This window comes from Cavia porcellus, unplaced genomic scaffold (genome assembly GCF_034190915.1).
Source record: "Cavia porcellus strain 051 isolate PalLab524CR breed Dunkin Hartley unplaced genomic scaffold, mCavPor4.1 scaffold_28, whole genome shotgun sequence".
In the NCBI taxonomy this organism is placed as follows: Eukaryota; Metazoa; Chordata; class Mammalia; order Rodentia; family Caviidae; genus Cavia; species Cavia porcellus.
The window spans coordinates 9,353,324-9,367,956 of record NW_026947511.1 but is presented as its reverse complement, the minus strand read 5'-3'; the positions used below and the strand labels follow the sequence as shown (position 1 = coordinate 9,367,956).

Sequence of the window (14,633 nt, the reverse complement as noted above, 5' to 3'; positions counted from 1 at the left end):
TTCACCTGTGCTGTGTAATTTCCTGATGTCAAAGACACCTGATGCTATTACCAATTTCCCATCTTGGATCTGTGTTCATTACAATCCCTTTGTGGTTAAAAGTATTTTATTCACCAGGATTCTCCAGAAAAATAGAACCAGTAGAATAGATATGAGATGACTTATTAGATTTGTTTACATAAACAGAGACTGAATAGTTCCTCTACAGCCATCTACAGTCTGGAGAGATGTGTAAATCAGAAGCCACTCAGTCCAAGAAGCAGAAAACCTGCTGTCTATCTCTATGGCTGTCTGTATCTCTCTGTCTCTGTTTCTCTCTCTGTATCTCTATCTTGTTAGGTGGGCATCATCCCATGATTTTCAAAGTTTTGTTTAAATATGACAGCTATTGTCATATTTAATCCTGCAAGACAAATAAAAAAGAAAAAATTGGGGGGGTTGTATTTTTTTGTTTTTAATTAAATTTTAAAATATTGTTTAAACAAAACAGTAAAAGGGTACAAGTAATACCGAATTTCAAAAAAAAAAAAAAAAACAGTAAGAAATCACTAGTTAATAGATTACATATTGTCATCCTAGAAATAGTTGTTCGAGTTACAAAATTAAAGCATACAAAGTGGATATACAAACAGTGAGATTACAAACAGTTGTGCTCAGTGATTCAACAAAAGCTTAGTAATATGGTCATCTATCTTACACACCTAAACACACTTGCAGTTGTATCCTTTAGAGCACTTTCTTTTCCTCTCTTTTTTACAATAACATTTTCACATTTTGGGTTTTATTACTCCCACAATTCTTATTACTTTTTATTTATGGAAGAGAATAAAGCCAAATGTGACAAAACAAAGCAGTCAGTCAAAACAAAGGATGGACATAGCACATGATGTAAAAACAGAATACAAGGTAATCAACAATGGTTACCATAATGCCTCTTGCTACCTTAAAAAGAATTGCCTATGTCATCAGGTATAATAAAATTGAACAAAACAGTACAGAACAAAACCAATAAAACTGAAACATTGGAGACATTACAGGACTTCAAAAGAAGATAATAGTCAAACCAGAATGGGAATCATAGTGAACCTTATTGCCTTCAAAGTAGTTTCCTACCCTCAAACTTGATACTATCGAACAGAACAGAATAGGGTAAAATCAGTCAAAACAAGATGGTGAGTGCTATGCAGGGCTTCAAATCAGGTTAATAGGAAAACAAAAAAGTTCCTATAACATGCCCTGCTAATTTAAAAAAATTTTTTCCCTTAATTAAAAAAATAAATTTTTTTAAAAAAGGGAGATTGAGATAAAAGAGGACAAAAAAACATAACAATACACGTTACAACAGAACAATTTAAGCAACATAACGTTTCACCACAAGACAACCCGACCTTATTGTAGTTACCATAGTGTCTCTTTCCTTGAAATATTTGAGTATAACTTCGTATACTATAGCATCAAATATATCAAGACAGTGTGAAACCATTCAAGAGGATGAAAGTATTATAGGGTATTTAGAACCAGCTAGCAGAAAACGAACAATGGTTTCTATGTTATCTCTTTGCCTATAAAAATTTGTTTATAGTATCACATATAATAAAATCCAATAAGATACAACATGATAAAAGCAATGTAGACAGAACAATAGTTTTATGAGACTTCAAAACAAGATGATATTAAATCAGCACTAGCTATTATGATGTCTTGTTTTCTTCAAAATAGCCATTCATATCATCACAGACAATAATATCAAACAGCCCAGAATAAAACCATTCCAGTTAATGAGTGAAAACTTTATAAGGCTTCAAAGCCATAAAAGGGGAATCATGATTACCACATATTTTTATGTATTTGTATCATTTATTACACTAGGGAAACTATTCGGTATTCATACATGTGAGTTTGATTTATTTCACTTATGTCTCAAGCTGCGCCCATTTATTTACAAATGTCTCAATGTGATCCTTCTTTATAGCTGAGTAGTACTCCATTGTATAAAAATACCACAACTTTTTTTATCCATTCCTCAGTTAATGGACACTTAGCTTGTTTCCAAAAGCTGGCTATTACAAATTGTGCCGTTATAAACATGGGTGCACATAAAAAATTACTGTGGTATGATGTTTTCAGTTCTTCTGACAATATGCCTAGAAGATGAATAGCTGGAATGAATGGGACTTCCAATCCCAGCTTTTTCAGAAATCTCCAGAGTGACCTCCACAATGGTTGTACCAATCTACACTCCTACCAACAGTGCAGGAGAGTTCCTTTTTCCCCACAGCTTCTCCAGCACTTGTTGTTGTTGGTTTTCTTGATCCTGGCCATTCTTTCAGGAGTGAGATGGAATCTCAGTGTGGTTTTAATTTGCATTTCTCTAATGAGTAATGATGATGAACATTTTTTCATGCTTTTATTTGCCATTTGTATTTCTTCATCTGAGAAACGGTTTTGTATTTTCTTAATGTCTAGTAATTGATGCAACTTTGAAGGATTTTCTACTGTGTTGATTTCTTAATTTTGTAAATTTATTATATTATAATATAAATATACTTCCACTTAAATTTAATGTCATAAAGTATAGCTATTTAGTTTTAGAAATTTATTAGGTTACTCTTGTAAATTTAAGAGAAAAAATAGAAGTGAGGAACATATTATAAGTTGGTTAGGTAATTGTTTGATGCAAGACACTGTGTTAACAGTCTGTATTCATTGTTGGTTCCTACAGCCCAGACATGTATTAATGTATGTTTAATTTTGTTTCCTCTGAGGGGCTAGCCTGTGTTCTAAGTTTTTTATATTAATTTATTCTTCTCAATATCCTAATCCAGTGAGAGGTAGATACTGTTTTGTTCTTTTTTAGAGCACTAGCAAGTTTGGGATTTGGCTCTTACATTAGTGAAGTAAAAGAATTCTTACAAGAATGCAAGGTAGGGGCTGGGGATTTAGCTCAGCGGCATAAGTGCCTGCCTTGCGAGCAGGCAGTCGTGAGTTCAATCCCTGGTACTGATGAAAAGGAAAAAGCCCCCAAAAAAGAATGTAAGGTAGTAGCATTAAAAGGAAGACAAGCCAGTTCTCCTCTGCAAAGCCTTGGCATTTCTGAAGAAGTTACTGGACAGCAACAGGAATTATTTGCATAAATCAGCACCACGCAGAAGTGGCTCAACACAAATGACTTCAAATACAGCAAGCTTCCCAAGAAGCCAAATTTTGCTGCCTCAGCCAGTGCATCTAATCTGGCGGGATCTTCTCAAGATGAAGAAGAAGGTGATGACATGTGCAATTCATCAACTGAGTTTCTATTTCTTCCATAAATGTTTTTTTCTTGCACAACAAAACAGTGAAAGAAATGCTCCTCTGTAATTTTGTGTGCATCTTGGTGGACTTACTGTTGGTACTCTACGAATGGCAGCTAAATTTCATCTATTGTGCACTATACAGGTGAAAGTCTCTTTGAGCTATTGAAAATTTAAGGTTCAGAATAATATCAATTTTGAATTTTTAAAGATGTTTAAGAAATTTTAGATAGCAGCAAACCGTTTCTTTAATCAATGAACAGTGTTACTGGAAAAACAAAAGTCAGAAACCTTAGAACAAGCAGGGCCAATAATATAGTCCCAGTCCACAACTCAAGGCCTGAGAGCCCCTGGATGCATTACAAACATGCATTTAAAATCAGAAGAAACTGGAGTTCGGTATCTGCAGGCAGCGGTGGCGGGAAGAGTTCGGTGTGGTGTCATGCAAACTTTGCGTTTCTTCAGCTTTTTCTTTCATCTGGGCATCCAGCCTATTGGATGGTGTTGTCTGCATTCAGGGTGGGGCTTTCTTATTCATTTTTCTGACCTGTTATCAATCATTTCTAGGAATACTCTAAGGTCACATACAAAAATGTGCTTTATCAGTTTAATAGGTATCTCTCAATTTAGTCCAGTTGACAACCATGATTAATGGACATGAATAAGGGAAACACATTTGTTTATCATTGCAAATAACTGTGACTGGTCCCTGTGATGTGTGAATGCTAAATACTAAGGTGTTAAACACAGGAATTTAAAATGCTGTAGATCTTATGGAAGCAAAGAACACACATGGATGTTAGAAGTTGTTTGGTTTAAAGTAGTGGTTATACGGATCATGGGATATCAGAAGACTTATGGCTCTGGAAAAAAGCAAATTTCAAGTTCTTCTCTAGTCTCTTTGGCTTGTTAGCTATTAGATTTTAGTTATTCATTATAATTATAATAAAAGTGTGGTAAATTAATTGTCAACTTTAACACTCAGCTACTGGGTGTTAAACGTCACCCACTGAAGGAGTGTGGCACTAGGTGTGGAAGAACCACCTGAGGATTGTTCCCAACAATCCTCCAGGAGGAGACGGTGTGCTGTTGATTCTCTTGGAGAAACTCGTCATGCTGGTTTTCCCATTATGAACTCAGCGGTTCTCAACATCAGATGCACTCAGGACCTTGCTGTCACTGAGGATGACTACAGTTCTCTTTGGAGGAACTCTGATGTTTACGGTAAGCATCACTCCCGACCAGTGCACTCAGGCCTCTGGTACAGACCCCTTCATTCCACTGGTATAGACTGTCTAGCTTCCACTACTGACTTTGGGCCTTCCTGGTGCAGATCTGTGAAACAGACTCACATGAGACATTGGCATGGGCTCTAGGCCTCCAGCTGATTTTGTGGAGGACATTGCCATAAGCTCTAGGTCTTCATAAGGACTCATGCAGGACATTGTTATGGTATGCAGGCCTTCAACTGGATTTTTTGGGGTCTCTAGTGTGTAAACAGATTTCTAACATTCTTCTGCATTTGATTCCTTGGGTGAATATTATAAAATAATCCTATGAATTATGTATCCTGTATTAAATCTATTCCTCTGTAAACCCGGACTACAACAAAAACCTGCATATAGTTCCTAGTTGTCAGGCATTGTTCTAAGAATATTTTGTGCATTCACTCATTTAATCCTTCCATCATCACTGAATTAGTAGCAGTTTTGTTCCCAATTCCTAATAGAAGAAATGGAAGCAGAGACATTTAATAATCTGATTCTCATGGTTTATAAATAAATCCGAATTCCAAATGCAGACGGACTGACATCAGCACCCATGCTTTGAACAATGTGCTCATTCATTCAACAATTTCTTTTTGAATACCTACCACACTGTGCAGTGCAAGAACTGGAGCTCTGACAGTGAATGAAGTAGTCTAAAATCCTTACACTGCAAACCTTAACAGTTCTGTATAGTGGCCTATGTGTCATAAGGGTGATAAGGATGAGAACCGGTTACCATGGTAATAATGAGGAAAGCTGCTTTGGAAATATAACTTATCAATGCCCATTTGTCTCCTCCTCTGAGTAACATAGTTGGGGGAGCACAGGACTGTTATTGCAAGTGAAGGATTTCTGACTCACTGCACAGGCTTGGCTCTTACACAAGATTTATTTTTGGAAAGAGTCCTGCAGTTACACTTTCCTGTTGCTGTTTGTGCTCCATAAAGCCAACCATAGGGAAACAGAAACAAAAACCAAAGATGCTGTTATATATAGTCTTGAACATTCACTGGAGGCAGAGCAGAAAAATTTCTGAAGAGACAGCAGCCTGAACCGCAGCCTGTGGGCCCAGCTGAGAACTGCACTGCAATCATGAGGTAAAGCTTCTCCTTTCTCCGGTCACTTTGAAAATGTAGAATAACTCTTGTCATCTAATGCAAATCCTAAACAGCCATACTCCCAAGCAAGGCCGGTTCTGCGTTAGCGTTTGATTATAGATTTATTACATCTCTAACTCTGTAGCCACGAATGTCTTATCAATGCCCATTTGTTTCCTCCTGTAAGTCACACAGTCTAACTTCCTGAAGGTACCTTCAGATCTGCTCACTTAGGAAAGCAGAGATCTGAGGTCTGATTCAGAAACTGGCAGAGAGAGAGGGTGAATCTGGGGGCACTTACATGTAAAGATGGCTCTCAGGGGACTGCTCTTGTGACCTGTCCGTCTTTTGCTTTCTGTTTGAAAGATTTAAGTTGGGGGCTTTCAACAAAAATATTATTTAATAAAAGGTTTCTTTTCAGTAGGCATTTTTAAAGATGTATGCAGAACAGCAATCCTGCTTCCAGCTAAAGTGAATTTTACTTTAAACCTTTCTTTAGTATGGAACTTGTTCATCTCAGATCTTCATTAGGGCTAGTAACTGAATAGAAATATTTTCATCTCCAAACTGATTGAAGCTGGGTGTGGTAGGCATACCTGTAATCTCGGCACTCTGGGAGGCTTAGTCAGAAAGATAGCAAATTTAACCTCAGCCTGGGTAATTGATCAACTTTTAGTGAGATCCTGTTTCAAACAGAAAAAGAAATAAGAGCTAAAGATGTACCTCAGTGTGAAGGCCCTGAGTTCAAACCCAAGAACAGAAAATAAAAAAGAAAGTAAATCTGTTAGGGTATTTTTATCTGAGGCATGCATTAGAGATGGAGTGCATGGAGAAAAGAGTGCTTCTAAAATCCATTTGCTAGAAACTAAGATTGCTCTGGAGAGGAAGTGTTTGTTTATTGGGAAATAAGAGAGCTTCCTGTTTTCTCCAGTTTAAAGGGTAGAGTAACTGGACCTGCTTTCTTAAGCGTTGGTCCAGAGAGTTCTGGAATCTGGCAATACTTGTCCTAGTGGTTAGTTCGGATTCCTCGCTTTCTGTAAGGCTCCTAATCTCCTTCTTGAAATCGTATCTTTTCTGCTAGTGTCCACACTTACCTGATAGAGGGAAAACAAGGTTTGAGATGTTTGTGGATTTATGCTTTTACAGTCATCCAGAATCTTTAACATCTTTAGAATTTTTTAGCATAATATTATTTTAGAATTTTTTAAAAATACAAATTCAGTCAGTCCCTATTTTCATTTCCCTTGAATCTGAAGTTATAGTCTTTCTTTAGAGTATTCCCTCTGTGTCACTAGACAATAGTTCTCAAACTTAAGCATGCAAAAACATCATCTATGGAACTTTGCAAGAGACTGATTCCAAGGCTTAACCTCTCCAGCCTATCACCTTAGAATATGTTTATTAGACCAGGTTGAGATCTGAGGTTGCACATTTTAATTGACCTCCTCATTGATGCTGAGACTCCTCCAAGACATTTTGGTGGCCTCTCTGAGCCTAGTGAATAATGTTACTATGACATTCATCCAGACAAGAAGCTGGTGAAGGAATTGTTGCAGTATAAACTATTTAAACTGTGAGAATCAGTAACATAAGCCTTATAACTCTGAGCCCATGATACTAATATCAGAAACCAGGTTCACTGATTTACCAGAGGAAATAAAAGCCAAAAATCAAGCAGTGAAAATAGATAACTTTTGAATGGGTGTTCTGAGGAATTTTACATAAAGATATACATTAAATATCTGTACCCTAGAAATGCACAATTGATCGTATTTTGTTTTGTTTGTTCAATATTGGCAACTGAACCCAGGGATGCTGTACAAAGCCATTCACAGCCCTTTTTATTTTGAAATGGCTTCACTAAGTTGCCCATGCTGGCCTCAAACTTGCCTCACCCTCCCAAGTAGTAGGGATTATAGCCATTGTACTATTACACTCAGCTCTGGAGACAAGCTCTATTCCATCACTCTGTTTCTTTTATAAAATTGGAAAGCAGCAGAAGAGTTCATGTTCTTAAGAAACTTTCTGTAACCTCATTGAGAAGCAAAATAAGATCAGGTTCGAAAGTTTAGGCATCAGCTGAGAAGATAATGAGATTCATTATAACGCCCATTCTCATTGACTTTTATCTACTTTTGAAGACCTACAATGTCCCCAATGTTTTGGTTTTGTCGGTTTTATTCTTTACGGTTTTGTTCAATTGTATTACAACTAATGATATAGGCAATTCTATTAGAGATAGTGGGAGGCATTATGGTAACCATTGTTGATCACCTTGTATTATGTTTTTATATTATCTATTATGTCCACCCTTTTGACTTGACCGATTCTGTTCTGTTATGTCACATTTGGTTTTACTCTCTTCCAAAAAAGCAATAAGAACCGTGGGAGCAATGAAACCCAAAATGTGTAATAGTCATTGTACAAAAGAGAGGAAAAGAAAGTGCTCTAAACTATATAACTGCGTGTATATTTAAGTGTATAAGATAGAAAATGATATCACAGAGTTTTATTGGATCATTGAACAGAACTGTTTGCAGTATCATTGTTGGAATGTCCACTCTACAAGCTTTAATTTTGTGACTTGAACAATTATTTCTAAGATGGCAATATGTAATCCATTAACTAGTGATTTCCTACAGCGCATTTTTTTCTTCTGTAAATCTGTATAACTTGTACGCCTTCACTGTTTTTTTTTTCTTTTCTCCTTAAATTAAAAAAAAAAAAAAAAAAAAAAAAAAAAAAAGAAGATTAGACGTGAATGTTGCAAGGCGACGACGTTGTCTGTAGGATGTCCGATACCAAGTCAGTTCTCTTTTGGGCTTCTTCCCGTGGAGTTAGTTATTACTTCCTCTTTGCTAAGAGCTGCTTGGGACATTAAAAGAATGGAGGGTTCTCCCCAAAACTCCCTGTCTATTTTTCCTACTATTGATTTTTTCTTTACTTTGGTGGTAGTTATGTCCTCAGAAACAGAAACGATCAGGAACTGATTTAAAGTTTCTAATGTGCCTCACAGGATCTGAAGACAGGTCTTCAGGGACTTCAAGAAGACAAGGATGAAACAGTTGGGACACAGAACCTGTTAGTTCTCCCTGTTCATCTGATCACACTCTGTGCAGCACACAGTAGAGGATCTGATGATTCCTACAGAATAAGATCACCATCAGACACCCAGTATGCACACCACTGTTCTTAATATGTGAACATCTGCCCAGGCTTCCTACTCCTCAGTTTTATTTCCAGCTTGGCCCAATTTTGGCCCAATCAAAATGTGTGTGGCTTGAGGTAGTGTGTTATTAAAAAGTAAAAGAGATCGGGTAGAAAGACTGTGCTGTCTTCCATCTAGACATAAAGTTCAAAAGTGATATTGGCCACTTTATATGACTTTCCAGACATCTTTTTGTTGCATACATCAAAAGTCATAATATTTAGAATACTTCACTCATGATAAAAGGGCTGATGCATAGATACCATGAAACCTTTTAAGTGAGAAAATGGGAACATTTCAGGAACTCAAATGCATAAACATATTTTTGTTCATTTGTATATTTGCTAGTTTTTTTATTTTTTTATTTTTATTTATTTATTTATTTTTTGTCATTTTCGTTTTTATCGGTACCAGAGATCGAACTCACGAATGCTTGCTTGCAAGGCAGGCACTTATGCCGCTGAGCTAAATCCCCAGCCCCTTATTTGCTAGTTTTTATTACTGTTGCTTATTTACTTATTTAGAGCATCAACCGTGAAGGGAATCTTTAAGAGAATGGAAAATCTTTAAAAAGAATTATACCCTAAAGGGAAAAGAACTCTTCCCATAATAAAAGGAGCTAGTTGCCCCTTAGCTGCCCCTCCAACAACACTTCTCATATCATATTGATATAGGGGAATGAGACACTCAACCTACAATATGTCCAGTATGAGTTGTGTTCTCTAAAATTGAAGAATAAATTTTAGGAATAGCAGAGATTAAGAGCAGAATGTATTTACTGGGAGAAAGAAAGCTTCTGTCTGAGGGAGACATAAGGGGTCCCAAGTGGGTTGCCAAAGACCCTGTCTTTCCTAGCAACTTTTATAGAGCAAAATCACAAGGTGAAAGGGGTCTAAGATAGGGAAAACTTGGGAACTCACAAGATGAGCATAAACTGGGACAGAACTATGGTTAACCAATAAGATTAATTGCTCAGGTGAAACTGATTAAATCGGGGGCCAAAAGAGAAGCAAGTCACATAGCAAGTGGCATGCTTAAAGAGCAGTGACTCCTCCCTTAGAGGGCTGGAATGGTGACTCTTGGCTTTCTCAAGGTGATAGAGACCTATTTAGAATATGGGTCCTTAGGATGTGGGTGCATTTGTTTGATCTTTTGTCTTGAGGCCTGGCCCACAGCAGGAGATAGCTGTCTCCCCCATAATTGCACTGGTCCCTTTGAGGACCAAGACTTGTCTCATTGCCTGTAATATTTCTAAGTAATGCAGCTGCCTGTAACACTATTAAAAAATTAAGTCCTAGCAGACAAAAATAAAATGCCAATAAAATTAGACAAAAATGAAAAATTATTAATAAATCAACTCAACAACACACATTAAACATAAAAATTACCAGTCTAAGAAGCAGAATTAAGGGAACAAAAATGATTATATTTTATTTCAAAATAAAAACTCAAGACATTACTAATGTCTGTTATAATAGAAAAGTTAAGAATATCACAAAAGCAAAGGGAGTGAATAAAATTTAAGAAAACAAGACTTAAATGATTGAAGTAGGAAAATTCAGTGGCCAAAATGAGAGCATATAGTGTTAAAAAACAAAAGATAAGGCAAAACCAATTTGACAAAAGCTCAAAAACTTGCTGTACATTAAAACCTACTAAGCCTATTAAAAGCCAAAATAATTAGAAGGAATAAAAAGTTAAAAAAATTAAAGAATAAATAAAGGAAACTAAGGAGTTAAAAATACAGAAGGTGCTGGGTCTGCTGGAACACACTGTAATCCCAGCTCTCAGGAGAATAAGACAGGAGGATCACAAATTTAAGTCTATCCCAGACTAAATCACAAGTCTGAAACCACCTTGAACTACACAGTGAGACACTCTTCCAAAAGCACAAAACAAAACCGGAAAATAAAAAAAAGTACAATAAAGAATAAAAAGGATATAATGGTACTGAAGTTCAGAGCAATAACAAGGAAGTTAAAATCAGCGTAGCAAAACACCGAAAGTTTAGCAAATTAAGGTAAGTTTTAAAAATATAAAAGTAAACATGGTAAGAATGAAAAAAAAGCAGTTAAATAGACTTACAGCTGTTCTAAAAATAACATAAATTAAAACAAATGTCTGCTGAAATCATCTCCCACAGATTTAACAAGCCCTGCAAAGACCCTGTAGTAGAGCCAACTGACCATCTGGCTTGCTCTGAGCCACCTCCCTCTCTGTAATTCTTCCTCTGCCATAGTCTGCAAATTCATGCTTTCCCATGCAGGAATGAATACATACACCAAAACCATGAAAGAAAGAAAAAGAGGAGAATGTGGGCAAAGGTGTTTCTCTTGAATTTAAGAAAATAATTTTCTGTGATTTTGTTCTTTGACAAATGAGTTGGTGCTGTGTCTCAACGTGCCCATCTTACTCTTTTTTCCCTACAGTGAGACCACTGAAAATTCCTTGGAGAGCAGCCTACAGCGATTAAAATGTCATTTCACCTGGAACTTGCTAGGGGAGAAATCTTTGGATGAATTCGAGAGCATAGTGTTGTACAAGAATGAGTTTCAGAACTGCGGATTTAAAGCCACAATGTTTAATGTATTGGCCTATATAAAGCACCGCAGAGGACAAAATGAGGCAGCCCTGCAATGCTTAAAGCAGGCTGAAGAGATAATCAAGCAAGAACACCCCAGCCAAGCAAAAATCCGAAGTCTGGTCACCTGGGGAAACTACGCATGGATCTACTACCACATGGACCAGCTCGAAGATGCTCAGACTTATGTGGACAAGGTGAAACAGGTCTGTGCCGAATTTTTTAACCCCTATAGAATGGAGAGTCCCGAGCTCCATGCTGAAGAAGGGTGGGCCCGGCTAAAGTGTACAATAAAGCAATTAGAAAGGGCAAAGGTGTGTTTTGAGGAGGCTTTGGAAAAGAAACCAAAAAACCCAGAATTCACCTCTGGCTGGGCTATCGCAAGCTCCCGTCTGAACAATTGGCCACCATCCCAGCACCCCATTAACCCTCTGAGGGAAGCCATCAGGCTAAATCCTGACAACCAGTACATTAAAGTTCTCTTGGCTCTGAAACTTGAAAAGGTGAAGTTAGAAGATGGGGAAGATGAAGGAGAGAGGCTGGTCGAAGAAGCCCTAAAAGAAGCCCCAGATGCAACAGATGTCCTGGGCAGTGCAGCAAAGTATTATCACAATAAAAAGGTCTGGCACAAAGCCATAACACAGCTTGGAAAGGCTCTAGAACACAGGCCACAAAACCCTTATCTACATTACTATCTTGGGAACTGCTATCGGTCACAAGTCCTTCAAATGCTGGAGAAGAAAGAGAATAAAACATACGCAGAAAGAGAGAAGTTACTGAGACAAACAGAACTGGCTCTGAAGCATTTAGAGGAAGCCAGCGAGAGCAATGTGAATTTCTTCTGTATTTCTTCATTTATTGCCATTCTCTATGCTATAGTAGGTCAGTACAACAATGCAGATGCCTACGAGAAAGCAGAGTATTACTTCCAAAAAGAATTCAGCAAGGAGCTCACTCCTGTGGCTAAACAAAAGCTCCATCTGCGGTACGGCAACTTTCAGCTGTGCAACATGAAATGTGTCACCAAGGCCACCCAGCATTTTATAGAGGGCGTGAAAATTAACGTGGAATCAAAGAAGAGAGAGAAGATGAAAGACAAACTGCAAAAAATTGCCCAAAGTCAACTTTCTAAAAATGAAGCCAATTCTGAAGCTTTGGATCTCTTGGCATTTCTTCAAGAGCTGAATGGAGAAATGCAACAAGCAGACAAAGACTTGAAGAGGAACTTGGACTCTGGAAACCTCATCCCTGCAGCATCTCTGGATTAGACACAGAGCAAGGAATAGGAACATAGTGCCCATAGGGTTACTGCTGGAAGGGGTTGAAACCTTCCACCAAGTTGGTATTCAAAATATTAACAACTGATATAGCCTATGTGTGGACCAGGGCACTGGCCACACTACTGGGTCAGGGTTATGGGGGAATCCTTCTGTGCCTCAGCTCTCTAATATCTTTCCATCTGTGGAGTCATTTTAGGGTCTGAACTGATGGGCTTTGCATAGCCAGTAAGGTGCTGTATCATGAAAAGACTGAGAGACCAAAGCCAATACAGGGCTGCCCAGCCTCCCACCTCTGTCTCTCCTGTGTCTGTCTCTGCTGTCTCCTTTCTCCTCTCCAGCCAATCTTCAATGTACAGTGCTCCACACAGAATGAGTTCAGTTGTCACATTAACCTAGGTTGCAATGTGGTTTGAAAAAAAAGAACAGAGAATGTGTCAAACCTTGAAGAGACATGCCTAAGAGAACCAATGGAATTTGACATCCACAGTATATGACTTTCAGGGAGCACGTGGAGCTATTTTATCTTCATTCTGCCCTCTCTGAAGCTGTAAAATGGCATATAAAGAAGAAAAAGGAATACTGTACAATGTGCTAGAAACTAAAATATAGATATCTTCAGCACTTGTTTACAAAAATAACTGTTTCATCAGTAAAGAGAGGCAAAAGAGAGAGAATGGAATGCTGATTTATTCTTCTAGATTGTGATCAAATGGAGATTAGCTTAATTAAACTTATATGGACTCTTGTTATTAAGCAATTAAAAATTATAAAATACAACTTTCAAAACAACAATTAAAATTTGAAGAATGGTAAAAACTGTTTTTATTTTCTATAAGTAGTGTTGTATGTATTTAAGAACATCAGTGTACACAATTTGAATTCCTGAAAAAAGTAATACTTCTATTAATAAATATCTTACATGCGATATAACATAAAGCAGTGTTCTGATTTGTCTGCAATTGGCTATTTGATAAGTCTTTTAGACTCAACTGCCAATAAGTTTTTCTCAGGTATTTGGTCATAGCAACAAAAAGCTAACTTATCCAACCACAGAATAGAATAGAACAAGTTTTCTCTCTAACTTTGAATCCAGAGCTTCTATATATATTCTACACTTACCCCCTGGACCATGTGCATACAAACATACTGTCCCACACTGACAATAGGTGAGCTGAGAAGTGTCACAGATTCACTGATTTGATTTTATGTCCTGTCCTGGTGGCAGTTCAGATGTGTGTTGGGGTATCCCCTACTAAGAGGAGAAAGATACAAAAAGACTGGTTGTCTCTCTTATTTTCCAGGAGCCATCTAGCAGAAAGTACAAAGACTCCAACCACAATGGCTAATTCATTCCATCAGACCAGTACATGTTTAGGGGAAGGTCTAGTTAACTTTGTCTGAGTAGTTTATTGTTGGACCTGGTGCTTAGAGAGAAAAAATGGTAGTGTTTTGGGTGAATGATAAGATGGGCAGGTGTACTGATTACCCCAGAGGACTTTGGTCACCTACATGCACTAAAGAAAGCACACACTGTATATCTGATATGTTAGTTTCATCTTTGCATACCATACCACCAATCCCTTTCTAGAACAACACCCTGAAAGAGTAAAATGTGGAAAGGGTAGAAAAGGGATTGTATGGCATTTACACTTTCTATTTATTTTAGGACTTCAAGACGACATAGGATTGTAAACCAATAAGGAAAATAATATATGTGGCTTACATTCCTGAAATATCACTTTTCAAGGATAGCAAGTTGTTATGGTTTGTATCTAAAATATCTCCCCAAATCTCATGTTCATTGGTGAGACCTGGTCAAAAAAGGTGGATTGCTAGGGTAGTGATGTGGAAGGGTGAATTCTTGTCCTTGGTCTCTCCCTTCTCTCTGCTTATAGGCTTCAAGAGTTGA

General features: G+C 37.4%; 1 protein-coding gene across 1 annotated transcript; it reads left to right on the top strand.

Moving 5' to 3' along the window:
- The first annotated feature begins 5,434 nt into the window (after window positions 1–5,434).
- Ifit2 (interferon induced protein with tetratricopeptide repeats 2) lies at window positions 5,435–13,660 on the top strand. The gene is made up of 2 exons (XM_063239483.1): window positions 5,435–5,655; window positions 11,293–13,660. Exons 1-2 carry the CDS (start codon window positions 5,651–5,653, stop codon window positions 12,710–12,712), a joined length of 1,425 nt encoding a protein of 474 aa, XP_063095553.1. The 5' UTR covers window positions 5,435–5,650; the 3' UTR covers window positions 12,713–13,660.
- Window positions 13,661–14,633: the final 973 nt, after the last annotated feature.